General features: G+C 44.3%; 1 protein-coding gene across 4 annotated transcripts in view; it reads right to left on the reverse strand.

Moving 5' to 3' along the window:
• The window catches only part of wdfy3 (WD repeat and FYVE domain containing 3), a 59,581-nt gene that overhangs the window by 24,211 nt on the left and 7,408 nt on the right, over positions 1–27,962 (reverse strand). For 3 of the 4 annotated variants that reach the window (XM_086029823.1, XM_086029822.1, XM_086029821.1), the window contains exons 2-24: positions 23,020–23,230; positions 22,097–22,220; positions 21,246–21,355; positions 20,524–20,769; positions 19,409–19,601; positions 18,129–18,315; positions 16,888–17,054; positions 15,614–16,105; positions 14,204–14,314; positions 13,727–13,920; positions 12,568–12,860; positions 11,840–12,028; positions 11,618–11,701; positions 10,282–10,477; positions 9,626–9,840; positions 7,643–7,755; positions 5,871–6,120; positions 5,323–5,423; positions 4,044–4,262; positions 2,727–2,908; positions 1,382–1,613; positions 1,129–1,289; positions 57–168 (exon numbers count right to left, since the gene is read on the reverse strand). In XM_086029823.1, the coding sequence (XP_085885949.1) occupies positions 57–168; positions 1,129–1,289; positions 1,382–1,613; positions 2,727–2,908; positions 4,044–4,262; positions 5,323–5,423; positions 5,871–6,120; positions 7,643–7,755; positions 9,626–9,840; positions 10,282–10,477; positions 11,618–11,701; positions 11,840–12,028; positions 12,568–12,860; positions 13,727–13,920; positions 14,204–14,314; positions 15,614–16,105; positions 16,888–17,054; positions 18,129–18,315; positions 19,409–19,601; positions 20,524–20,769; positions 21,246–21,355; positions 22,097–22,220; positions 23,020–23,199 (4,351 nt within the window). In that variant the 5' untranslated portion in view covers positions 23,200–23,230. The remainder of the gene's footprint in view (positions 1–56; positions 169–1,128; positions 1,290–1,381; positions 1,614–2,726; positions 2,909–4,043; positions 4,263–5,322; positions 5,424–5,870; positions 6,121–7,642; positions 7,756–9,625; positions 9,841–10,281; positions 10,478–11,617; positions 11,702–11,839; positions 12,029–12,567; positions 12,861–13,726; positions 13,921–14,203; positions 14,315–15,613; positions 16,106–16,887; positions 17,055–18,128; positions 18,316–19,408; positions 19,602–20,523; positions 20,770–21,245; positions 21,356–22,096; positions 22,221–23,019; positions 23,231–27,962) is intronic. The other variant, XM_086029824.1, reaches the window with a different exon arrangement.

Consider the following 27,962-nt stretch of genomic DNA (forward strand, 5'->3'; position numbering starts at 1 on the left):
TGTTAGCGTCATTTTCTTTGTTAGCGCCATTAGCTTCATTAGCTCAGTTGGCCTACCCAAATAGCCGATGACAGCGGCGCCGATAGTGCGGGCGGGTCCGTTGAGGTGGCCGGCAGCGTTGTGGATCAGCTTGACCGGGGTGGCGTTCTCGTGGGAGGACACGGCCAGCTACAGGTCGGAGAAGAAGAAGCAGAAAGACGAGAAGAAGAAGAAAAAAGGAGAAAAAGACGGGAAGAAAAAGAAAAGAAGAAAACCAAGAAGAAGAAGATCGAGGTTACTTTACTTTTGGTTGACAAGTGACAAGCAGTTAGCGGGAGAAGCATATGTACTGCATCTGTCTACGTTATCACTGTGTGCCAATTCGTCAAGCATCACAGACAAAACGGACGCAAGCTAACAAAATTGGAGCAGGAGATCCGAAGAAAAGTAACTTGCGCACAAAAAGCTGACAAGTACTATCAAGTCAAAAGAGAGTAGGAACCTAGCAAAATAAAATCAAAAGTAAAAGTGGTAATCATGATAAAAAAGTGGGCGGAATGCACAAAACTGGTCGCAGAAGATCCCAATCAAAGTCTTTTGTTCACAAAAAACTGCAGTTGAGTCCCGTGGCGCCTACGGGAAGAAGAAACTCATCAAAATAAAGAAACACGGCTGAATTGTGGGCTCAAATAGACAAAACTAGTCCAAATCCAAATTAGTCCTTAGTTACTAAAAAAATAAAATAAAATAAAAAAAAAAAAGCTGCTGTTACGACTGGCAGGAAGAAACCTAAAAAAAAAAGAAGCTGTAACTGCTCCAAACATGGCTAAATTGCGGACTTAAATATGAAAAACCAGGAAGAGAAGACACAAGTCAAAGTGCACAAAAGCTGTTCCATAGCGAGTGAGAGGGCAATCGAGCCAACAGGAAGTAGAAAGCTACCAAAATAAAAGTGCTAACCATGCTAAACATGACTAAATTGGACTCGAATGCCCAAAACTGGTTGCAGAAGACACAAATGAAAGTCCTCTGATCAGAAGAAGCTGCTGTTGAGTCTTATTCAGTCAACGGGAAGTAGAACGCTACCAAACTAAAAGCAAGAACAATTCTACCGAGAGATGCAGTTTGTTGGCGAGTAGCGGGCGTCACCTGCTTGGCGATGGCCTTGCTGTCCAGCTTGTTGTAGACCTTCCTGATCTTGGCCACGGTCAGCGTGGACACGGAGACGGCGAACAGGCTGAAGGACACCTTCTCCTCGGGCACCAGCCCCACCGGGGCGGGCGGCGCCACTTCCACCTTGGACTCCTTGCCTGCGCGAGGGCGGGGGGGGGGGGAGACTGTTAAAGAAAAGCGGGCGGGGGGGGGGGGGGGGGGGTGAACGGTGAGCAAGAGCGGCGCTCACAGGGCAGGTAGACGGCCTGCAGGCTGCCCACGTTGGTGGGGCCCAGCTCGAAGACGGCGGCCACGCTGGCGGCGGGCAGCGCCTCCTCCAGGAAGTGGCACGGCCCGAGACGCCACACCAGGCCTGACAGCTGGCGCTGGGCGGGCGGCGTGCCCACGTAGCCGTACACCGTGCTGGCCACGGGGGGGTTGGCCGAGCCCGAGCCCCCCGGCACGCTGTGCACGTAGTGGAGCTGCGACAAAACCGCCACAATTGTTACGCACACGCATTATACATGTTCATCATTTGGAAATGTCCATCAACGATCATGGCTGACGATTCTAACAGCAAAACGCAGGATTCAAGAGCATGTCAGCAAAATCTAGGCTGAGCTTCAAACGACCCGTTTTCAGTCAACTGTGCCAAACAAAACACGGTGTCGCCATCTATTGACCAGCAGTGGAATTACATCCAAAATAAAGAGGAGGCAGAACAAAATAGTTATAAACTGTACCCCAAAAAATCGTGGAATTGCAAAAACGCAATCCACAAGGAGGGGGGTTTGACCATACTGTAGATTTGGGGAATTCTCTTTTTTTTGTTTTGGTTTGTTTTAGACTACTTTTAAATGTTGTTCTTTCATTATTTTTGTTTGCGCTTGTCTATTTTCAGTTGTGTGTGTTTCGTTTGTTTGTCTTTTTCCTCTTTTTTGTGCAGTTTTGTCTATGTTGCGTCTTGTCCGTTTTCTTCACTTTTTCTGTTTTCCGTCTTTTCTCTGTGTTTTAGTGCGTTTTCTGTTTGCTTATGTTTTTGCCTTTGCTTTTTAATTTGCCTTCAATTTTTTTTTTTTTCCTTTTTGTTCACTTTTTATGATGTACTTTGCCACGTTTCTTTTTTTGTCATTGTACTTTTTGCCTATTGGCTACTTTTCATCTTTTGTCTTAGTTTCTTGTCTTAGCTTGGCTTGCTGTTTTTTGTCTGCTTAGTTTGCATTTTCTTTTTCAGATTTTGTCTGCTTTTTTGTTTCTGACTTTTCTGTTTTCTCATTGACTGTTTTTCGTCCTTTTGTTTGCTGCTTTTCTTTTTTTGTCATGACTTTTTTCTTTCTTATCTTTGTTTGCTTTTTGTCTTATTTATTGTTTTTGCGGGTGAGGGTCTGTCTTTCTTTTTCTGCTACTTTAGTCTTCCTTCATCTTTTCCATTAACGATGCCAAAACGAACCGGATGGAATTCCTCGTGACGAGACTAACGTCGCGCTCAGCGAGTTTCACTTATCAGTTTGCCCCGACAGGAAGCTGACGCTCGCCGTTTGTCACAAAGACACCGAAAGCCACATCCCGTCCACGGGGGTCTTTGGGGTACGTACCTTGACGGTGTTGACGAGCTGTCCGTCCAGGTAGAGTGAGGCCATGCTGTTCTTCAGCATGCCCTTGCTCATGACCAACACCAAGTGATGCCACTGGCCCTCGGCGATCAGCTCGCCGCAGCGGAAGCGAGCGCAGCAGGGAAGGATCTCGTAGAAAGACGCCTCCTCGCTAGACTCGTCCGCTGGGGAAGCAAAGAAAGAAAGAAAGAGAAAGACGGGGTGACTTCACTTATTATTATCATCATCATGCAGTCATTTTGAAATAATATGTTTGATATTCGACCCAGTATGAAGGCAGCATGAAAACATGCCTGCTGGTGCCAAAATGAAATAAACGTGAAGCCGATTAAATACATGAATTAAAGTCATCATTCGATACATAAAAAGACAATTGGATCATTCAAATATCGTGTATTATATTTCATTACATCATTACAAAGATACAACGGATAACATGAAATAAAAACATCAACACAAATGCCATTAACTAATACAACACGAAACAAAAGAAATGATTGCCTGTTAAATGTAAACAATAAAACGCCATTAAAAAAATGAAATGGATAATAAATGATGATGACGTCAAATGATGAGCCGGTATCCAAATAAAATGCTATTTCACTATGATGAAAAAAAAAATACTAATGAATAACAAACAACAAACAAAAATACATGAAATACTTTCAAATAAAAGTCAAAATCGTTATTTAAGAATTATTTCTAATAAACTTAAATTAAATGCCAATAAAGTATAAAAAAAAAAAAATATATATATATATATATATATATATATATATATATATATATACACCATCAAAAACAAATTAACAAAATGAATTATAATACCAAAGAAAATGCCATTAAAAGACTAAAAATGAAATAAAATCAAAAAAATGTTTTGATACGTACAAGAAATGCAAAAATTAAACTGAAATATATTATTTTGTGTGCGTGTGTGTGTGTGTGTGTGTGTGTGTTTGAAATTGTCTTTTTCAAAATGATTCTAATTTGCTGCAATGCGCAAAGTAAAAATAAGGAAAACAATTGATCATTCGTTAATGAGTGAAATGACTGCGTATTTGATTGAAGTATTTGATTGAATTTTCAGTAGGATACTCGATGACTAAAATAGTCAACATCTGCCGCCCTGGTTGTTTTCCGGTCGCTCGGTGCGCGAACCCGCGCTAAATGAACTATTGAAGAAAACGTGTTTGAATCAAATCTATTTATAAACGTATTGATGGATTAGTAATCATCATCATATCGATTTTCTGATCTCGAAAAATTCCAGCAAATGAAATGAATTGAAGGCCTCACAGTAGGTCTGCAGCAGCTCCTCCTTGGTGGAGACGGTGAGCGAGCGATCTTTGGCCGACAGCACCACGGCCAGGCACACGTAGTGCTGCTCCGACGACGTGGCGCGCCGCACCACCGTCAGCAGGCGCACCGGGTGGTTCTGCGGCGGCGCGCAGAAGCGCTCCACGCAGAACCAGCTGGAGTAGCTCAGGCCCGACGGCGGGGGAAACAGACGCTCTCCTGGGGGGGGGGACACGCAAAAGCACAAGCTTGTCGTCAGCCTTCCAACTAGCTGCGCGATTCAGCAACCTGCAAAGGCATCGTAATGAGAGGAACGGAACCTAGAATCCGCTAGCTTAATGCTAACACATAATGGGAAACGCCGTTGTCAGGCTAATGAATAGCATATGTGTTGTGCCGTATGTTATGGCCACCAACTAATCAAGAGGAAAGACGGTTTCCATATTCAATTTGACAACGGCGATCCAATCAGAGCAAAGCTTGTTTACACATCAAACATCGAGGACAAAACTGAACATGCCAAGTGATTCTGACCAAGTAGAATAGCTTGAAAAAGGACATCCTGGGCATTTGCAACCCAAATGATCTGGCACATATTATTCACAAACTATCAGGATTGATCACCTTTTGAGCCATTTCATTGCATTTAGATCCCGTTCAAACGACCCAAAAGGAAGAACAAGCAAAAGCAGCAACTTCAAACGCAGCCGAACAAGGCCGACGACACCATCGGACGCGCGAGGGATGGAGAGACGAGGAGGAGAAGAAGAGCAGAACTGACGAGAGGAGCGCCGCTAACGAGACTCGGGGATGGCGGAGGAGCGGCTACGCGTGGGAGAGCAAATGTGAGCGACAGCGAGTGGGCGGGAAACGGAGACGAGAGGCTAAAAATAGCAGCAGACAGCTCAGGGAGGAAGACGGCGAGCCCAAGGAGGGTTCATGACACCTGCCGGACCAAGAAGAAGATGATGGAAAACGAATGAGGCGAGAAGAAGCGCAAGATGATGAAGGAGGAGCCAAGGTAGAAATGATGAAAATGAGATGGAGGAGAAAATGAAGGAGAGAAAATAGATGGAGGATGGAAGTCAAGATGATGAAGGAGAGGAGATAGGAGAGAGAGAGAGACGGTGGGAGAGGATTAAAGAGGGGGGGGAGGAGAGAGAGAGACAAAACGGATAGCGACGACGGAGGCGCAGATGATGAAAGGGAAGCGCGAGGTGCGGAAAGCCGTCGGCGGGTGATGATGTCATCGCGGTGCGCCGCGCCGCGCCGCACATACCTGTCCCCATGCCGCTGATGACGTCGCCATCGCTGACTCCTGACGAGTTGGTGTTGTTGCTGGGCGCGTTGTGAGGGGCCAGGCTGGGCAGGAACAAACACCTGCGCACACAAGTATACACGTCAACGTCAAGACATGAGAGTCTGTGTGTGTGTGTGTGTGTGTTTGCATTTCTATTTGTGGGAGAGAAAAGGAGTGCTTACGCTAATAGCAGAGGAGAGCATCAATATTTCATGTGGACAGATGGGAGAGCAGGGAGGGCTTTGTTTGTGTGTGTGTGTGTGTGTGCGTGCGCGCGCCGATGTGCAGAAAGTGGGCCAGCGCTGCTCGAAACTTTATCATCTATTCTGTTCTGACTAAAACACTGACCCAAGTGCACGTGGCAGCAACACAAATACACAAACGAGAACACACGCATCTGGATCCAGCACGAAAAAAAAACCACACTTGTATACGCAACACAAAAAAAAAATCGTAGGAAGAAAACACACACACACACACGCACACTAGCAAGACACAAGCACAACGCTGTGGCGCATGCGACGTACCCGAATCCCTCGAGCGAGGCGTCGAACTCGACGTAAGCGGGCGTGTCGGCCGAGCCGTGCAGGCGGATGTCGTGCGGCGTCGTCATGGAGACGAGACACTTGACGCGGGTGAGCGGCACGGCGCTGGCCTCGGCCGAGCGCACCAGGCTGCGGCTGATGCGGTACTGGCCGCCGTGCTGGCCGCCGTCCTCGGCCGGCGCGGCGAACACGCTGTCGGCGCCGAAGCCCTCCATCGACGTCGTCAGGCTGCCTGAGGGCGGTCCCGATACCGAGTTACGGCGTGAACTTGCAGGAGGAAATTAGACTGGGCGGTGCAAGGAGTCAGCAGCCAAAAAAACTCAGGAGATTTTTTGTTTTTTTTTCAATAATCGGATTGTTTTCAAAAGTTGTTGGCAAACTTTTAATGTTGGGGTTTTCATTATTCAGCAAAAGAAAGAAATCATCATCATCAAGTCTTATTTCTGGGGAATAGATTTGGATTTTTTGTAGATTAAAGTCAGTTTTAATAAAAAAAAGCTCTTTTGGGAGAATAAAGTCATTTATTTAAGGAACAAAGATTTTTTAGGGAAGAATTTCAATTTCGGGGGAGATTTAAGTCGTTTTTGGAGAGACAAAAATATATTTTTGTCAAATTAAGTTGTATTTTGGGGGAAGAATAAAGTGGTCATTTTTGAGTTAATAGTGAAAAGTTTGAATTTTTGGTTAAATAAAGCTGTTTTTAGGAGAATAAAATCTTTTTTTTCTTCTCAAGAATACATTTTGTGAAATACTAAGAATAACGTACTCCATTTTTTTGAAAGAAGTTATTTTTTATCTAAATAATTGGTAATCTTACGACTTGTAAGTCAAATTTGTTTTAATTTTGTGAGGAATAAAGTTTTTTGTAATAAATGCTTACTTAGAAGAATAAAATGAAAAGAAATGTTTTCATGAATAAAACCTGTTTTGTCAAAAATACATTTAAAAGTTTTGGGTAAGAAAAAAAAAAAACTGTCCAAATTTATTTCCAGACAGTTGTCTATTTATTAGAATTGAACATCAAAAATAAATATTAAGTATTAGTTTGAAGTAGTACTTTTTTTTAAGGAAATAAATTAAATCTCACAAGAAAAGATTTAAGATATATATATATATATATATATATATATTTTTTTTTTAATCGTCATATTTTTTTATGCCCCCCTAACATTACATGATGACATTCAAACAAATATTTCCACCCCAAATTGGCAAAATAAATCAACAAAATTAAAAAATGCCATCTGTTGTCGAGTTACACAAGCGCTAAAGGACAAATTATTGTAAAACAGTCAACGATGTCTTTATTGTTGTCAACATCATCATCAAAATAAATTAATCGATCGATTATATATATTTTTAAAATCCATCAGCCAATTAGCGGAATTTTGTTCTGCCAACTACCCCAATTAGCCACAAACAATTCATATTGGTCAGTTTTATAGTTCAATTGAAAAAAATAAACACAAGACACCAATTTCTGCAAATTCCACTTTTCGGTATTAGTGCCATGCTGGCAAAATCAAAGTGGCATTTCCCAGAGCGAAAGCCAGATGGCGCCGTTGGCTGCAACCCACGCCTGCGCTAATGAGCCCGACTTTTAATCTCTCCAAGTCGCAATTAGCATTTTGCGCTTGTTCATGAAGACGTGCCGCCTTCCGTAATTAGCCACGTTGACAGCCGTTAGCGTTCGCGTCTGACGTGGGCGGTGGGAAGCCGACTTCGACCGGCGGGCGGGCGGGCGGGCATCTTACCTCGCGGGTCGCTATCGTAGCTGAGCGAGCTGGGCTTGTGCACGCGGTACTGCTTGAGCAGTTTCTTGTCCCAGGCGCCGCAGTTGAGCGGGTTGCCCAGACGCAGGAACTCCCTGGCCAACACACATACAGAAAAAGAAAAAAAAAAATAGTCATCGTCGGCGCCCTCATTGGGATCGGCGGTTCTGTCGTGTTCGGCTGTCTGTTGCGCTGACTGTGTGCAGTCATCACCGTTAGAATCGTTTAAAAAAAAAAAAAAAAAAAAGGGGTTCGTTTTGACTTTTGTTTTTTCAATTGACTTAATTTTAGTTTTTAAGAGCAGATTTGTTAATTTTTCTCCAGTTTTCATTTTTCAAAAAATGCTTTGTTTAAGTTGAGCTTTTATTAGTTTTAGCATTAGTTTTTTGGGAGTGTGTGGAGTATTTATTGTGTACAAGAAAAAAAAAAAGATCATTAAAATACATTTCAAAAGCTTGTGTACAATATTATAATATTGACTGTGACAAAAATGAAAGACTATGATTATTGTTAGCTTTATAAATGTAAGATGCAGCTTCAGCAAGTTTCAGATATTTTTTTTTAATCATTTCCATTTTATATTTATTTCATTAATGAATTTTTTTTTCAATTTCAATCTTTTTTTTGTTAGTTTTCATTAATTATAATAACCTTTGGCAGTCATCGTCCGACTTTTTTTTCTTAACGGTCATTGGTCAGTCGTCATGCAAATTCTTTAAAATCCTCCAAAATTTCGATATTTCATGATTCACGTTCGGTCCATTACTCCGAAGTTATTATAGTTGACGAAGACGAACAAAATGACTAATAAAAGTAAAATTGAAAAAAAATCGTTAACAAAATAAAATTATGAAAATTCTTTCTTAAAAAGAAAGGAAATTAACTGAAACAATATTTTACGTTTCCAAAACTATAATTATTGCGATGACCATACTTAGCGACCTTTTTTTTTGTTTTTTAAATCTTGCACTTGATAAATAATCTATATAGCTAAAAATCTCAAACTTAATGTAAAATTAATAAAGTAAAGTAAGCCAAAACAAAGCATTTTCGGAAAAATAAAAACTAACGCACCTGCTCTAAAAACGAATGAAAACTAAGTGAATTGAAACGAAATAAGAACAAACTATCATTAAAATCTCCAAAACGATTGTAAGCTATCACGTTTGTTCATACAGTCGTTGGCCGTCGTTTTTGGTTTTTTTCCCCTTTGTCCTTTCTATAAATAGACGACCGTCAAGTCAAGATTCGGTTGTGGTTTTTGTTGCTGTCAAGTCCATACGACTGCAATCAATTATTTTGATATGTGGCTACGGTTAGCAGAAATTGGAAGGTGCCTCAAAAGTCAGAGGAAATTTTGTGACAGGTATGTGTTATAAAACGTGTAATAATGACATATGTACAAGAACGTACCTGAAGTAGTAGGAGATGTATAATGGCAAATGTACATGAAGCAAGGCGCATGTAATAACAACATACTACTTTTAATACACATAAAATAGCTTAGGAGTCGTTTTTGTTTGGGTAATAACACATGAATAATAGCGCATGTGCAATAACATATATGTGATATTACAAATGTAGTAGTTTTAATCGTGTATGTAAAATAATAGACCAAACATGTAATATGTAATGTAACAAAATTATGGACATAAGCGTACAAACGAATGGGGAAATAACGCCTGTGAAAAACGATGCACCTGTGAATGTAATAACATGTGAAATACCACATTAATAACACATGTAAGAGCATTTGCAGTACAAGTCGTAACATGCGTTCAAGTTGTAAGAACACAGGCATAATAATAATAATATACATGGAATAATGCCTAATAGCAAACATTAAGACATGTAACAACAATGTAATAACAGACGTCATTGGCGAGGGGTAATAACTCACGTACTAACAGGTGTAATAACACACAACAGGTGTAATAACCTTTGTGTAGCAATGCAGGCAGGTACCTGAGTGCCATGGGCTGCAGCGCCTGCGAGGCCAGCCTCTCGAACGTGCGCTGCAGCGGCGGGTGCAGCGGGTGATCCTCGTCGCCCAGCGCCTGGCTGCATCGATGCAGCAGACGCTGGTGCAGGGACGCCTCGCACAGCACCTGCTGGTTCCGCTCGCTGCTCACCAGCAGCTGAAGGATGTTGGCCACCGCCAGCTGGAGGTCCAAAGCGTGCTGCGAGGACGAGGACGAGGCCGGCGACCAGCGTCACAAGTCGGGTATGAACTCAATACATACGCACGGTAGCAAAGTCAGTGAGGCGCCAACTCCCTTCACTTTGCGAGAGCTGCTGGTATGTGGCAATCCCTTTGGCCTGCCGCCCATCGAGGCGGACAGCTAGTCGAGTGTGAAACGAATTGATGACCACTATTTGCCACAAACTACTTGGAAATCAAGTATCGCTGCAGTCCGGTTCACCGCGCTTTCAAGCTATTTGACAGCCCGTCTCGGCAGCGCAGTGGTCGGGTATGTCTATTTTCCAACGTCGACAAAGATTTCATCAAATATCACTCGCTTCCTGTTCACTTAACTTCCAAGACATTTGACAGCCCGTTCAGGCGGCAAACGAGCCGGGCCATTTCCACAATGATTTAAAGCAGACTGCAGCGCCCTCACCTCCGGCTGGCTTTCGGAGGAGACGGAGGGCAGCAGGTCCACCATGGCCAGCACGGCACCCGGGTGGATGACCACCGTGTCGCCCCCCGAGGACGAGGAGGAGGGGGCCGAATGGACGGGGTTGGAGGCGTGCAGTTTCAGCTCTGTCAGAAGCTTGACCGGCGCCGGGGGGCCCGACGAACCCTGGTAGCCGTGCCTGCCAACAAAAGAACATCAGAAGTCGCTTGAAGGCTGGTCGGGCATGATTTAATCAAATATTTGATTGTTTTACTAAAACGTCGTCATCAGACAACACTGACTTCCTGTTACCATTGGTTTACATTTCATGATTTCAAGCAGCCTATTTAGGGGGCAAACTCTTTACCGGCTTTTTTGAGAGACTCCCAAAAATTGTCCTCAAGCATCACAACCTTCCTATTCACGCTCAAGAAGCAAACTGGTCGGGTCGGTATGATTTACCAACAATTTGAACAAGCTGATCATTCCACGACAAATCAAAGATCACCCTCATCTTGTTTATATTGGCGTCACACTCCTTTAAAAGGCAGCAAATCGGTCAGGTCTGAAATGAATGAACGACATTTTCAACAAACCTGAAAACGGTCATGACTTCTTTTTGTTGACTTTGGCTTCAAGCCATCTGAACAGCCCGTTTAGGCGAGAAACGGATGTGTTCTGAATGAATGGCCAACATTGACAAGAAATGTTCTTTTTACTTGAAAACGGTCCTCCAAAATCACTCCCTTCTTGTCGAATTTGCTTTCAAGCTATTTGATGGGCGGTTTAGGTGGCAAACTAGCCGAGACTAAATTCATGGCTCCTTCAAATGTTTATCAAATAATGCCTCTCTTCCCGTTTACTTTGGTTTCAAACTCTTTGAACATCCCGTTTTGGCGGCAAATTGGTTGGGTCTGAATAGATTACCAGCATGGGAAAGAAACTTCCGACAAACATCACTCTCATCCCGTTTCACGCTGATTTCAAGCTGCGCGCAACCCGTTCAGACGGCAAACGAGTCGGGTCTGAATCTACTGTTCACAAAGACACGAAAATGTGTTATTTGGACTTGACACTCGGTCACCCAATCTTGTTTACGTTGGCTTCAACGTCTCTGAACAGCCCATCTAGGCCGCAAAGTGCTCAGGTTTGAAATGAATTTGCAACATCGGCCATGAGCACTTTCTTCTTATTTACTTTGGTTTCAAGCACTCAAAGTTCCCGTTTCGGCGGCAAACTAGTCGGGTGTGATTGGGAAACCTGGTGGCTGAGGGTGTGCGGAAGGGGCGAAAAGGAAAGGAGAAGTGGGGGCGGGCAAGCGGCGGGGCCAAGCAGCTACCTCTTGCGGGCGAGAGCGGGCGTGCCCCAGGGCGAGGGCAGCGAGGTCTCGTGAGTCAGGCACGGCGGAACCTGCTCGGCGCGACTGAGCAGGCAAGCGCGCAGCGTGGCGGGCGAAGATGGGCACGCGGGGGTTAGAAGAGGAAGAAAGAGAGGAAGAAGAAAAGTTAGTCGCGCCGAAGACAAGGCGGAGACCGAGGAGGACGCGCGGCCGCCTGCGTACCTGTCGAAGGAGTCGGTGGCCATTTTGTACAAGAAGATGAAGAGCTTGGCGCAGTGCCTGAGGGCGGGACACACGCCGTCTCCGCCGGGGGCGGCCTCCTCCTCCAGCAGCCTCTGGAAGGGCTCCGAGTTGGACGGGAAGACGGCGGTGGGGCCCAGCTTCTTGTTGTCCGAGAAACAGCCCAGCAGCCTGCCGGAGAGGCCGCGTTCACAAAAGGGGGGAGGGGCCCATACCCGGACCGGGTATCGCTATCGGACCGATGCCGCAACCATTTCAAGGCGCCGTTTTCTTTTCCTTAAAACGATCTGTTGACTCGACATTTTATGCATCAAAAGGACTAGTGGTATCGGTTACTACTTGTACTGGTATCGGTCTGAAAAAAATAAAAATAAATTGTGGTATCGGACATCCCTAAGGGCTCGTATTTTGTCACAAAAAGATACACAGCATATCGGAAGCAAAAAATTCTACATTTGGCCACTAGTGTAGAACAGCCCGCTATTCGTCAGTCCGTCATTTTTCGCGATGGGCGGTTTGTCAAAAGTTTGACATTTGTGTACAAAAAATGGTATTTTGGCACAGAAATGCCTCACCCACAAACAACATCGTCAGCAAAACGCTCCGCATGGCCAACGTGTGCAACTCATGCTAACGTTTGGCCGCAAAAGTCGATATTGGGTTAAGAAAAAGACCATAATCGGTGAGCGAAGTTTGCCGGCCAAAAGTACCTGACGGCGTCGGCCAGCTTCTCGTACTGGATCTCGGTGCGGAAGAAGTGCGAGTTGGCGGGCTCGTATCGCATGGCGGCGGTGAGCGTGCAGAAGACGGTGTGCAGCAGCTCGAACACTTGGTTCTGGTTGTGGTGGTGGTGGTTGGCGGCGTGCCAGGCGGGGCGCGGCGGCTGTCCCGTCCACAGGGAGCGCTCCATGGCCACCAGCAGCGACGTCACGTACACGAAGCCGCCCACCTTGCGGAAGACCGTCCGCGTGCGGTGGCTCTCGCGCAGCACCGACAGCAGGGCCTGAAACCAAAGTAGGGTTTCAAGCCTAGGTTAGGGTTTTAAAGCACATAGGGTTAGGGTTTCAAGGTAGGGTTACAAAGCCTTGGGTTTTAAGCCTGGCTTATGGTTTCAAAGTCGGGTTTGAAGCCAGGGTTGGTGTTTTAAAGCAGGGCTTCAAGCCTGGGGTAGCGTTTCAAAGTAGAGCTTCAGCCATGGTTAGAGGCTTTTTCAAGCCTGGGTTATGGTTTCAAAAAATTGTTAGGGTTCCAAGCCAGTTTTAGGATTTCAAGCCTGGGTTGGAATTTTCAAGCCAAGGGTAGTGTTTGAAAGTTGCTTTTCAAACCTAAGTTAAGGTTTTGAAGAAGGTTTGAAAGTGGCCTTTCAAGTCTGGGTTAGGGTTTTAAGCCCGGGTTAGAGTTTGAAACCAGGGTTTTAGGCAAAGTGAGGGTTTTAAAGTAGGGTTTCAAACCTAGGTTGCAGTTTTAAAGTAGTGTTTCAAGCCTGGTTTATGGTTTCAACGTAAGGTTTCATGTCTGGGTTAGGGATTTAAAGTAGGGTTTCAAACCCAGGTTAGGGTTTTAAATAAGAGTTTAAAGCCCAGGTTAGAGTTTTAAAGGGGGGGGGGGGTTCATGTCTGGGGTATGGTTTTAAAATAGGGTTTCAAGCCTGGGTTTGGTTTTAACGTAGGGTTAGGCTCTCAACTAAGGTTCTAAGACAGTTTTAGGGCTTCAAGCCTGAGTAAAAGTTTCAAAGAAGGGTGGGTTAGGGCCTTAAAGTAGGGTTGGGGTTTCAAGGTAGGGGTCCACGAAAGTCATAGGGTTTCACGCTTGGGTTATCGTTTCAAAGCCCGGCTTAGGTTTTGTGTCGCGGCGGGTTGCGAGGCTCACCCTGAGTATGTCGGTCTTGAGCTGCAGTTCGGCGGGCGGCGCCGAGTGCATGAGCCCCAGCAGCGTCCCCATGTCGTCGTCGCCGCTGGGCGCCAGCACCAGCTGCTGGATGATGAGCAGCGCGTGCTCGCGACACTGCCCGTACTTCACGATGTTGTGCACGCACCGCGCGCCCCCAAACTCCCGGAACAAGGCTTCACAGCCGGGAAGAAAGCAAGTTCAAAGTTAAGCGCGACGCGCTTCAAAAAAAAAAAATTTGATCAATTCAAATCAAATTAAAGGTCACGGTGAGGCCTTCACTTTCTTTTTGCTCAAGTCTGATGATGTCATAACCAAAAACATGTTGATTTTTTTTTTCCTTTGTCCTTAGCCACTTTTAAAGCCGGGGCGGGCAAGGTAATTGTTTTTTCTGCTGTTGAAACGCGACACATGAACCAGGCGGTTCAAACGACTACAAAAAGAGGAAAGCAGCGTTACCCGCGTTGGTGTTCATGGTGTGCGAGCCCTGCAGCAGCACGGTGAGCGTCTCCATGACCAGCCAGGCCAGCTGCTTCTGCTCCTCCGCCACCGTGTTGCTCTTGCACTCGGCTGAACGCACACAAAAAAAAAAAAAAAAAATACAAAATCCAATCACAAACAGCCCAATTAGCGATACGTGTCCAAGTGGAACTCCAGTTCCAAAAGCTTTCAGGGATGCTTTACTCCATCTGCAGTTGAGTGAAATACACATCACGATTTGCGGAAAACACGTCGAAGCGAGAGGGAGAAACATTCTTGGCAGGTTGTTCTGGTTTTTTGTTCTGGACTGCTGCAGTCTTGTGGATCTTGAATTTCTTAACAAGCTGCTGTTGTCACAGGATTATCAAGTTGTTTTAGGGATGGCTTTATCTTTAACGAGCTTGTATGTAATTTTCTACTTAATTTTCTTAATCTCATGAGACAACTCTCTCTTTTGCTTCCTCTGGTCCATGTTTAGTGTGGTGCACACCATGTCACCAGAGAGCACAATGAGGACTTGTCACCCTTGGACTAGGATGACTGGCTGATCACACCTATGAAGACACGTGATTTTTTTTTAGAGTAAAAAAAAAAGAAAAAGAATCAGACTTTTTTTTTTCCACAATTACAACTTTTTGCGACTTCTTACTCAAGAGTAAAAAAAAAAAAAAGATTCTTGCAAGATCAATTTTTCCTCATTCGATTGCCACTTTTTGATCATAAAAGTGATGGTATTTTATCTTCATCAAATTTAGTTTTTTTTTTCTTGCACTGTTATGACTTTAGAGTGCAATCTAAATATTACACCTTTTTTACCCTCACAAAATTACAACTTTCTACCAATAAGATTCACAGAAAATTTACGACTTGTAGCACAGATTTTTTTTTCCTTTCAAGATAACTTTTGCTTTCATATGATTCAATAATTTTCTTCTTTAAAAAATGCCCTTTTCTGACTTTTTTAGCTGAATAAATCCAAACTAGGGCTGCAACCAATGATTATTTTCAATAATCAATGAATCTGTTGATTTTTTGTGTCGATGAATCGGATTTATGAAAACATGTTTTTATCTTCGTCCCTTCATGCAAAAACAGGACATGTTTTCAAAATGACAGTGCAGAAAACGCAAAAACATTTTTTATAATGATTCGGTTGGATCTATAAAATGTCCCCCTCCCCCCACCCCCAAAAAATGGATAAAAATGTTGATTATTTTTCTCCAAAGTAAAAACAGACATTGGTCGGTGTCCTATTGATTTGATTCAACACAATGATAATCGGCCTGCAAATATTTCCTGTTGAGAGGCTGAAATTCTGAGGATTTGACCGTTTTCATGAATCGACTATCCCAAATAATGATCGATGAATTTGCTGAAGCGTTGCGTCACCCTGGTCGTTGTGCTGCTGCTGCTGCTGCTGCTGCTGGGCGGCGGGGTCCTTGAGGAGGGCGGCGTACTTGTGCAGCAGGTTGACCAGCACCTCCAGCAGGCCCACCTCGCGCAGCACGTCGGCGAAGACGGGGTCGTGGCGGGCCATCCTCAGGAGGCCGCGCACGGCCGTCACGCTGCAGGCGTGCGAGGCGCTGGCCTTGAGCAGCACGCTGACGCTGAACAGCTCCTTGCACGGCACGTAGTTGAGGCTGAAGACCACGAAGTCCAGCAGCTGGAAGTATTTGGCCTGCGCCTCCTCGGGCAGGCGGGCCACGCGCTCGGCGAACTGCGACAGCGTGTGCTGCGACTCCAGGATGAAGTAGTTGGCCGGGTCGGCGGCGTAGACGCTGCCCACCGCGTCCAGCAGCGTGCAGGCCAGCCGCCCGCTCTTGGCCTGCAGGAAGGCGTTCTGCAGCACCGAGAAGGCCTGGATGTTGCGCACCGTCTGGCCTGCGCGCGACCACACCGCAACACACCACGTGAGTCATGTCACCCCCCCCCCCCCCCCCCCCCAAAAAAAACAGCACAATTTGCAGTTGAACCATAGCTCCAAACGATTACTCGATTATTGGAATAGTTTTAGATTACTTTGATAATCAATGAACTTGAGTACCAAACTAATTGGAAACCCAGCCCAGGCTTGAAAGTCTCCTAGAAAAAACCCTAACCCAGGCTTAACATTCCCAAACTTGGCTTCAAACCCTAATTCGAAACCCTAACGCCTGTTGTAAACCCGAATTTTGCTCCAAAACCTTCATGAGACCTTGACTCTCGTACCATTGAAACTCTACACCTGGGTTGAAACCCTAACTGCAAACCCCAAAAGCCCCATTGTTTTCCTCTTACCCTAAATGTGATTTAAAACCTTAACCTTACCTTCCAAACCCTAAATTGAAACCCAAACCCTAATCTGAAATTCCAATTTGAAACCCTAGTCATTGTTTGAAACCCTAACACAGGCTTCGAATGCTAATCTGAAACTGCAGCCTTGGCTCCAAATTCTAATTTGAAACCGCAACCCTGACATAGACTTGGACCTTAATTTAAAACCCAAATCCCTGTTTGAAACCCTAATTTGACATCGCAAATTGACACCTATATCCTTGCTGAAAGCCTAATTTTGGCTCCAAACCCTAATTCAAAGCCCTAAACTTGGCTTTGTCAAACAACCATGGTCCTCGTCTTACTTTTGTGTTTTGGGCTAAGCGTCTCGAGTGGTTGCAGAGCCCTACCTTTTCCGGAAGGCTGCGGGAGGACGAATCCCGGCAGCAAGAAGGGCGCCCCGGTGGTCAGGCCGGCGGGTTTGAGCTCCGTCACGCCGTAGGTGGTCAGACAGGTCACCAGGTTGACCAGGTCCTTCAGAGCGTCTCTGGACTCGTCCTCCTTGGCCTGCTCCAGCCTGGTGGAACGCCACAACAACAAGAAACACTCGTTGCTCACTCTGTGGGAGCCGTGCGGCGTCATGTCACCTCATGATTGCGAGTCGGAATGTTTCTTCAACAATAACCAGGGACAATACTTATGTTTTGGATACGTTTGAGTTTGGCTCAAAACGGATTGCTCAAATCCTCAGTGCAGAAGAATGCTGGTCAGCAACGAAGTCGGGTTTGTGTGCAGGCTTATGGCCACTTCGTCTGCTCATCGTTTTTTGTGTGTGTGTTGCAAGACCTTTGAAAAGAGTTTAGGAAGATGATGTAACCACATTGCATGGTCGCATAATTGGCATTTTGAAAAAAAATAAATAAATAAATAAAAATTGTGTATTAAATTAGTAACTGAATATGATTTGGAGGTTGTTGTGTGTTATGTTGGTTTGAAAGAATACAAGCCAGTATAACACCAATAGTGCAGTGTTTGGTCAATCAAGGTTTCATCCGACCTGCTAGCTTAATGCTAATATATAATGCAAAACGCCACAGAAAGGAGGATGTAAACTAATGTAAATGAAACAGCGATTACAATTTTTTCATGTTCGCAGCAAAATACCATCTACAGCACGGGTCACCGACTCCGGTCCTCGAGGGCACCTGCCCTGCAGGGTTTCAATCTCTCCCTGCTGTTCAAAGGATCAGGATCGTTATCAGGCTTTTCAAGAGCTTGCTGCTGAGCTGATCATTTGAATCAGGTGTGTTACAGCAGGGAGAGAATGAAAACCTGCAGGGCAGGTGCCAGTAGGTATGATATTTATTATATTGTATCGTCATTTTAATTGAGACAACAAACGGCTGCTGTTGGTCCTAAGCATGCCCCCCCCCCCAAAGATACAAACAAACAAACAACTAAATAAATAAACGAATGAATGTAAAAGCTAACATGGCTCCCAATAGTTTTGCAAAACTAGGACCAAACTCAAAATCGAAACCGGTAGGATCCGTGACAACACCACAGCAGAATGTCACTAAACCTATCTAGTTTGTGTTGTCACTGTCACTCGGCAAAGAGGGGTTACTAAAAGGAAGATTTGGCGCCGTGCCTGAGCATGAGGTTACACAGGAAGTTGTATCCCTGGCACATGCGGAAGTCGTCCAGCAGCGTCTGCGACACGTCGCTGGAGTCCTTGAGGAAGCAGGACAGACCGGCGAACATCTCCACGATTTCCAGCGGGGAAAGATCGTCAGACTGCTGCATGTTCTGCACGCACGTGGACAGGCATTTCTTCTCTGCGGACACAAGAGGGAGCAATTCATTCAGATGTGCTGCCTAGACGGGCCGCGGAAGAAACAGGAAGCAATGCTAATGCGCTAATGCTAAGGTAAGATAGAAGCAAGTCTGCGGGACCTTCAGAATGCTATTTATTATTTGACAGCTACACAGGGAGAAACCGAAGGTCCCATTACACAATTTTATGTTTAAGTCAGACCCAACTAGTTTGCTTTCTAAACGGGCTGCACATCAAACGAAACGGGAAGTGCTATGGCTGAAAATGGAGTTTGTAAGATGAGTGGAATTTCCAGACTTGGCGGCAACCAATAGAGGGCGCAATTCATTCAGACCCGACTCGTTGGCAATCTAAACAAAGGTACCGTGTACTAAAGTGAGGCCACTAAGGCTCGCACAGCAGGAACAGTAGGTTTAAAAAAAAAAAAAATCTTCTACTTTATCATTACTATTTTATTTAGGGCTGCGATTAATGATGATTTCAATAATTGCTTCTTCTGTTGATGATTTTGTCGGCTATTTGATGGATCGCTTTAATTTCCATGATCACTATATTCAAAAACAGTACAGTATTATTTCGAATACAGAAAATGCCCAACCATAAATGAGTGAACGATTCAGTGACTGATTCGGTCTGTAAAAATCACAAAAATGTTGATCACTGCTTTACAAAGTAAAATCAGATGTTTGTAAATGTCTTATTTTGATTGCACGCCAAGATAGTAAGTCGGCTTTCATGGAGGACTACACAAGTCTGAGGATATTTACTGTTGAAAGGCTGAAATTGCGAGACTTTGGACCATTTGAAATTAAACAAGCTCTCTAAACAACTAATCGATTATCAAAATAATTATGGGCGATTTTGAATACAGATTACTTGTCGATTAATCGATGCATCGCTGCACCTCAACTTTTTAACATGTTCTACCTTGTTACTAATTCCTTTTCTGCTTTTCCTTTCAAGTAATAGTTCAAGTTGCATTCAAAGAGTTGAAGTTTTGAATAACCGCCTTCATTAATCATGATTTCAATATCAATCCAAATTTATGGTGATCGTTCTTTTTTTCTTTTTGCCGATGAACGGGCCAGCCCTACCGTGAATGTATTTGACCACGTTGACGCTGAGCCCGTGTCGCGAGATGGTGGTGAGCACGTCTCCGGCGCTCCTCCTCCAGGGCAGGTTGTGAGGCGGGCACCAGGACGTGATGGCGCTGAACAGCAGGTGCAGGTCGTCCTTCTGGGCCAACTCCTCCGCCGGAGACACAAACGTGCACAACTTCACCAGGATCTGAAAACACCACAAAATCCAAACAATGTCTTCAAATCCGACCTTTGAAACCGGATGCCTGGCTTGAAACCTTAGTTGGAAGCCTAAACCTGGCTTGAAACCCTAACCCTGCTTGAAACTCAAATTTGAAACCCCCTAACTCTGGCCTCAAAACCTTATTTTAAACCCAAAACATTGCTTTAAAACCTTATCCCCCATTTAAAAGTCTCTATTTGAAACCATATGCCAGATTTAAAAGAGTAATCCAAGCTTGAAACCATAAGCTTTGATTTAAACCCTAACCATGGCTTGGAACCCTCATTTGAAACTTGAACCCTTGCTTGAAAGTGGGAACCCTAACTAAAAAAAATAACCTTGGCTTCAAAATATAATTCTAAACCAAAACGGAAATTTGAAACCTTAACCCAGATTTGAAACATTAACTTTGGCTTCAAAACCTAACTTGAAACCCTAACACTTGTTTGGAATGGTGACCCTGCCTTAGAATATTAACCCAGGTTTGAAACCCCAAATTTTCCTTGAATCCTCATCCCTTGTTTGAAACCCTAATCAAGGTCTGGAACCCAAATCTAAAGCCTTAACTTTAAACCCCAATGTGAAACACTAGCCATTGCTTGAAACCAGAATTTAACGCTAACTTTGATTTTCAAACCCTGATTTGTAAGGCTTACCCCTTGCTTGAAACCGAAATTTAAAAACCAAAGCCTTTGCTTCAAGCACTTGAACAAGAAATTAACGTATACGCGCTCGAGTGGTAGAAACGCGGTTATGGCCTCCCAACCGCCTTAATGGGTGGGAAACCCTGATTCGAAACAATAGCGCTAACTTCCAACCCTCATTTGAAAGGCTAAACCCATGCTGGGAATCCTTATTTGGATCTATGAAATCTCTTCAAAGTGCTTTGAGCGCTCCGCTCTTGTACCTGGACAAAGACTTTCTGCAGCAGTGACCTTCGGTCGGCCAGTGGCAGCTCCGTAGGGGGTTGGCCCGGGCCCGCCGTCTTGTCTTGGGAGGGCGGCGGGGAGGTGGGAGGAGTCGGGGGCGGCGGAGGCGGGGGCGCGGCCGGGCCCGCCGGGGCCTCCGCCATGTGCGGGAGGTCGAAGAACAGGTACAGACATTTGACAAGCGTGGACGGCACAGACATGGTCGTCATACAGTCCACCGTTTTCTGAAAGAAAAAGAAATGCGCCTGCGTGAGCTTGCCAGCGTGCGCGCGCATTAGAAAGGATGGACGAAAGAATAAAATGTTGCTTGGTCATGAGTGAGGAAGACGAAGAGGAAGGAAGGAAGGAGGCCGTGACATCGGCCTAAATGCAGGCCACACGCCGACACACATACGCACGTACACGCGCGCGCGCACACGTAGTCCGAGGGTGATGGGAGTAAAAGATTGCTGTTGTTGCTCTTTGAAACATTGAGCCAGCTGTAAAAGCGGGCGGCCGCGCGCTATCACCCCGGCACACGCACAAGCGCATTGTTGTGATACAACAAAGCGCACGGACAAACATTAGCCTCGCATCAGACCAATGACAAGCAGCCAGCAACATTTTCTTTGAAACGTTCCCGCTGGTCCCGAGCCGTCTTCGGACGGACAAAAGTCAGCCGAGCCGAGCCGAGCCGAGCCGAAGGCGGTGTTGCACTGACCTGCCCCGAGGAGGCCAACAGGTTGATGGTGGTGAGGAGCATCCAGCCGCGACTGGCCTCCTCGCTCTGGTTCACCTCCAGGAATTGAACGATGGCGCGGCTGGCCGCCTCTGGGCACGGAAACACACATTTTAAAACAAGCAGGAGGACATGTCGGTGGAGGAAAAGCCGTTTCGGCAGCTCTAAATCCTCCTCAGAAATGTGACATGTAAGACAGACGGAGCGTTTGGGCTCCTGCGTAAAGCAGTGAGGATCAAATGAAACAAGATTGCATCTCGGCAGTGGGCGTCGTTTTCAACTGCAGTGGCGCTGTTTCGCCATGCGGGCAGGGTGGCGCTGTTTTGGAACTAGTTGGCGCTCGCTTCTAAAATCGTCAAAGAGGAGAAGACCATAAACGGCGGATTTTCTTTCTTTCTGTGTGTCGGACGATTTTGTGGCTTTTCAAAGAGATTGTTCTGTAACGAAGCATATTTGCGTTACGCTTTATGGCTTTCTGGAGATGTATCATAAAATAAGTGCAGTTCTTCTGCTGTGCCCACCTTGGCCACCGGGGGCAGTATAATTGAGTTATACAGACACGAAGAACAGTCACCACTAATTGTAGTGACTCAATAAGTGGCTTTTAAGAGGATAAAGTGACACGTTAGTTTACTAAGCTTCAAATGGGAGTGCCAATGAACCGATTAAAACCTCTTTTTTGATGAATCGTTCAATATTTGCCAAAACGCTGCTCACGAGTATCACTTTGGCATCACCGAATGCTCTCAATTGTCCCGAGCTCTAAATGTGACTGCTTGATTGTCTATATTTGGCGACCGCCCAGGCCAGGGTGTACCACACTACGCACTGACCGGTGGATTTGTTGGAGGCCCTGCGTCTGATCTCCGTCACCATGAGGCGGGACACCTGCGTGGTGAACTGCAGCAGGTCCGAGAACTTCTCCATCATGCTGCTGGGCGCCGCGTTCCCGAAAACCTGACAGTGGACACACGTGAATAAAACAAACAAAAACACACCATCGCGGCACAGTTGTGGAAACCACCAAAATGCATGCAAACTGTGCCATCTGGAGCTCTTCACCACTAATATTTATCTAATAACATGACAAAAACAGCATCGAAATACAATACAAAATACTCACCAGAGATGCTAATTATTAAATAAAATAATATGTGCTTATCACTACAGGCGTGTTTTGTAAGTCTGAGTTTGCTGTAACCGGGTTTGGGCTGACCAACCAATCAGACGATGGAAGGCCCTGGGCAGATTAGGTTGACATGGCAACGCAAGAACTGAAATCTGATTAGACAAAAAAAAAGAAAATCTAACATCAAATACTACAGCACTGGAAGCAACACAGAGAAACGCTACAAAATGAAGAGAACAGACTGCTGGGAAGAAATCAATACAATTTCAGGGAACACATTATTCCAGTCGATTAACCAATCGATTAATCGGATGAAAAAATCTGAATATAAAAAAAACGTTTTTAAAGCTTGTGAAATGCAGGTATTATCAATATCGTCCACTTGGGGTGCCATTCTTACGTCCTAGACCGTATTATCAATGACTTGGAGTGCCTATGGCTTTAAACGGCGGGGCCTGGCCTGGTGAGTGACGTGGGTGTCAGTGAGCAAAAGCAGAGCTCAAGTTAGCGGCTGGTTGACCATGAACCAGTCTTGGCGTCGGTTGTGGCCATCGTGTATGAATGCTTTTTTTGGGGGGGGGGGGGGAATCGATATATTTGAGCTTTTCGATGAATGGCGTCACGTACCCTGTTGAAGACGGGCAGCATCATGTAGAGCTTCTCCTCCTGCTCCTTCTGCGTCATGTGTCGGGGAGGGTGGCAGAGTTCGGAGAAGAGGCGGCGCAGGTGCATCAGGCCCAGGGCGTTGTCCTGGGGGCTGCACTCCTCCTGACGCGGCCGCCCCATGATCCTCTTCACCATGTTCATCTTCAGAGGCTTGCTCAGGACGAAGCTCGCCCTGAACACAACCGCATGACGGCCGTGAGACTCACGCGGGCTCGTGGAAGGCGACGCAAAACACTCGCTGGACACTTGATTAGGTACACCAGCTAATGCAATGCAATACGGAAAAATCTGGGGAAAAAAAAAACGTACCATGCGAAAATCATGAATTATGGTTAAAAAAAGAAAAAAGGGCCTCATTAGACAAAGTCATGTTAAAACAATCCAGCTAAAACATCTGAGTCATGGTAAAAAAAAAAAAAATATTACCATGCTTAGTTTGCTTGCTTTTATTGTATAAAACACTTTTTGCTCTATTTTAGTGTCCAACAAGTGCTAAATAAATTAAAGTCGGATTGATTGATTAAGAACGTTATCCTTTCCAAGGATGTTGACTTTTAAATTGCAGAGTAATCAGGACCAAACACTGACACGACTGGTGAAAATCCATGACAAATTTGCCACAAGATGATGCCAAAGCACTACTTTATACCGGCAAGCCCCTTTGTAGAAGCTCCTCCCTACACTTCAACATCACGTTCTTAAGCAGTAAGATGCCACGGGGTGGCGTCAAATCACTACCTTTATGTTTGTGATAGGTTTGGAAATGCTCCACCCCTCATTTCAATTTATTCCTTGAAAACAAAATGTCACATGATTCCCAAGCATTACTTCTACATGAATTAGCCAGGGCCTTGCAGAAGCTCTTATATCCACTTCAACATAGTTCCTCGGTTGTAAGATACCACAAGATGCAATATTTTTATATTAGACAAGAGGGAGCCATCTTTTGGTATAGTATAGGCTATAATATAGGCTACAAAAAATGTTTTTAAGTAATTTGCAAGTAGCAAATAGGTGGGGGAACACTTTATTCATAACTGACTATTATTGTGCGTGTTGTTTGTAATGCTTGGAGCCTCACACACACAAAGCTGACTAAGGTAACCATTATTATTTGTATCGTGGAATAAAAACAAAAGTTCAGTTCCCAGGTAGAAAAAAATGATGAGAATCACTTGAAGGATTACTGTTCTTTGATCTCAAAGCTTAGTTGGCTGATGTTTCCCACGTTCAATTAGGAATCAATTCTGTCATCAAATCAATGCGAGCGCGAGTCCACAGTACAAAGTTGATGTTCACAAACATGCTGGCGGCCTCTTTGACGTTTAAATAATGTACGCAGTTGTCACTATAGCTTGAGGCTGCCATACTGCTGACTGTTCACAAGTTAAAGACGGTTGCTGCGAGATCAAATCTCAACTTCAGACAAGGGAGGAGCAGTGTTGACAAACCAACAACAAAAGCTCACCATGGACCATGTCTGAATGTTATTCAACTTTTCTCCATTCCTTCTTACAGATCAAGACGGGATGTTGACAAAAGAAATCGCAAATGCCATTAAATGTGTATCATTTGTTTAAGACCGCCTTCGTCTATATCTTTCTTGAAAAAAACCTGTTGTGCTTAAATCATTCGTCAGGCTAAAAAAATATCTGTCACGCTAAAAATGTTTGGTGTGCTGAAAACCATTCAAAGTGATTAGCAGCTAAAACATTCTACACAGTTAAAAAATACGTCTAATTCTCACTTTGAAAAAAAACGGCTGTGCTAAAATAATTTTGAAATTCAGTATCGTCCAAAAAATGCAATCATAAAATATAAAATCTCAGAAAAAAGTATATTAAAATACAATTACGTGAAAAATAATGATTTAATTTCTTCAATTAATTTTCATGTAGTTCTACCTATTTTAGCTACATAGATATTGTGCATTATCAAATATTGGTATTTAGTATCTCAAATGCAAGTAACTGTACTCGATCTGAAACAAATGCTATCGGTGCATCCCCAAATGATCGCACAATAGCTTTATTGTGATATGGTATAAAAATATCCAGATAACAGTCACTCTGTCATTTGGTACTTGACCTCTTTGACTGAGAGGTCAACGGAGGGTCAGGAAAATGTACATATTGAGCATATATGTGAAATGAAGGTAACCAACATGTAGTTTCACTTCAATGTACAGGGGCCTTTTTATGCCTTAGAGAAATTCTACGTGGAGCTCAAACCATTAAACCAACAGAAGCATCCATGCGTGTCATCTTAATGCTTGTGTCCGCAGTCGCTCAGGAACAGGATGCGCTTGAAACAGGATGTGAAAAAAAAAAAAAAAAAATCTGCTGCTATTGTGGTTTGCAGTTCCTCAAATTGATAAACAGGACAGGAAGTGAATTTTCCGGGACGGGAGTGACTGACGCATCAAAGAGCTCCAGAACGCCAATCAGCTAATCAGTTAGCATGAGAGAAGCCAGACTATGGCAAAAATACAAAGTTGGAAAGGCTGCCAGTTCAACACACAACGTCTGGAAAAAAAAAAAAAACAATGACAATCCGCCGAAAAATCAGCATAATGCTTCCTGAGTCACAGCAGGAAGAACGTCGCAAGAGGGACGACTGGCGTCACGGCACCCGGTGACATGTTAAAAATAGACCCCGATTCAGACGAAAGTAACGACACGCATGTGCGCACACACAAATTGCATGCGAATAACTCCATGAGCGTCGACAGGACACCGGGCAACGGGCCGGGACCGCAAACCAGGCCGAACAAATGTTGCACGAAGAGGCGGCATACGGCACACGCGGGCGATCAAGAAAAGGAGAGAAAGTTGTTGTTGTTTTTTTTTTTTGTTTTTTTTTTAAGTGGTTCTGCTTCCAAAATTAAGCCATCCCTGGGTGAAGCCGTGCGGACAAAGCTGTGCAGACAAAGCTACACAGACACAGCTGTGCGGAAAAAGAAAAAGCTCTTTAGATAAAGCTAAGAGAAAAAAAAAGCTGTGACGATAAATATATGCAGACAAAGTTATATGGATAAAGCTGTGCGGCGAAAGAAATGCAGGTAAATCTTTACGGACAACGCAACCAGGCTAAAGCTACGCACATAAATCAATGCGCAAAAAGTTCCATTTAAAGGGAAAGGGCAGACAACACAGATTACACTAAATTGACAAAGCGATACAGAAGAAGCTCAAGTAGCTAAAGCTACTCAATCAAAGCTATGCGGAGAACTTTAAGCAGCTAAAAGCTACGTGGATGACACTATACAGACAAACCTGTTGTACATTTGACTATATAATCTAGTATTTGGTCAAATAAAATTATATATATTTTTGCTTGGTTAAAGAGTAAGTCAACCCAAACATATTTTTTTTCAAGAATATGTTCCATGCAAGCCCACTGGTTGAAACAAAGCATTTTGACGAATAAGAGTGAATCCACCCGTTTTTAGCCATCTCATTTTGTCACTTCTGTCAACTGAAAATGACATCTCAACTGCTCACAACGACCAATCACAGCTGACCTGTTTTCTGAAGCTGAGTCGTGATTGGTCGCTACCTGAGCCCTGAGCAGTTGTGGTGACATTTCCAGTCGACAGAGGTGACAAAATGAGGTGGCTAAAAAGGGGTGGATTTTGCTGTTTAACTCATTTTCCACAAATGCACTATTCATAAGTACGCCGTGTTTCAACTAGTGGGCCTGCTGGGAACATATTCTTGAAAGAAAAATTGTTTGAGTTGATTTCCACTTTAAAAGACAATTATGAACACGCAAGAGAAAACAACACATTTTACTTCATCTTGATCGAACAATTGATTTTCATTTTTAGATATTTAAGTTTTTTTTTTCCCTAAATGTAAACTGTGCAGAGCACCAAATTTTATTTTCTACTATAGAAACATTAGTGAGTTCTTAGGCTATGGGAGGAAGTGACGGCAGAACCACCGTACCAATTTTACCGGCTAAAACAGCACATTTGAGTAAGCCTAGTTTGTTGAAAATGGATCAGTAGGAACTGCAAATGTGTCAGGCTGTCAGAATTCAAGTACGTAGAGTCATTTTCGCCTATCAAACTGCTTTCGAGAAGCACTCGAACGGCCCTTGCGAGGGACACTCGCTTAGCGGCTAGCAACTAGACACGAGGCGCTAACGCTGGCAACAAGCACTGTATTGTACAATGTCAGTGTATCGTTCTTAATTTGAGTTTTTTAGCGTCCTTAATTAGAGACTGAACATGGTTTCAGGGTGACATGATGATGTTGCTGGCAACAGTTTGTGACGGCAACATAAACTGGGCTCCAACTATCCAACTTACTGTAATGCCCTGCTCTCTGGCCTCCCGAAAAAGAGCATTTCACCACTGCAACTACTGCAGAATTCAGCCGCTCGGGTGCTGACGAGAACCAGAGGGCGGGAGCACATTACGCCAGTTTTGAAATTGCTGCATTGGCTCCCTGTGTGTTTCAGGATCGATTTTAAAGTACTTTTATTAGTTTATAAATGTGTTAATGGTCTTGGGCCATCTTATTTATCTGATTTGCTTTTATCATACCAGCCCTCGCGGATCCTGAGGTCCTCTGGCGCCGGCCTTTTATTTATTCCAAGGGTGAGGACCAAAATGCATGGCGAGGCTGCATTCAGCCATTTTGGTCCTCACCTTTGGAATAGCCTGCCAGAGGATGTCAGGTCTGCAGAGACTGTTGATATTTTTAAGAGGAAGCTCAAGACACACCTTTTTAGTTTGGCTTTCAACAACTTTTAAATAATTTATCTTTTCTTTTGATTGAAGATAATTCTATGTTTTGCTTTGAATGTTTTAAAGCACTTTGAGTTGCATTTTTATGTATGAAAAGTGCTATATAAATAAAATGTGATGATGATGATGGTGATGATGATCCAACCAC

This window comes from Filicampus tigris, chromosome 5 (assembly GCF_054856515.1).
Source record: "Filicampus tigris isolate MCC_2025a chromosome 5, RoL_Ftig_1.0, whole genome shotgun sequence".
NCBI classification, from domain to species: Eukaryota; Metazoa; Chordata; class Actinopteri; order Syngnathiformes; family Syngnathidae; genus Filicampus; species Filicampus tigris.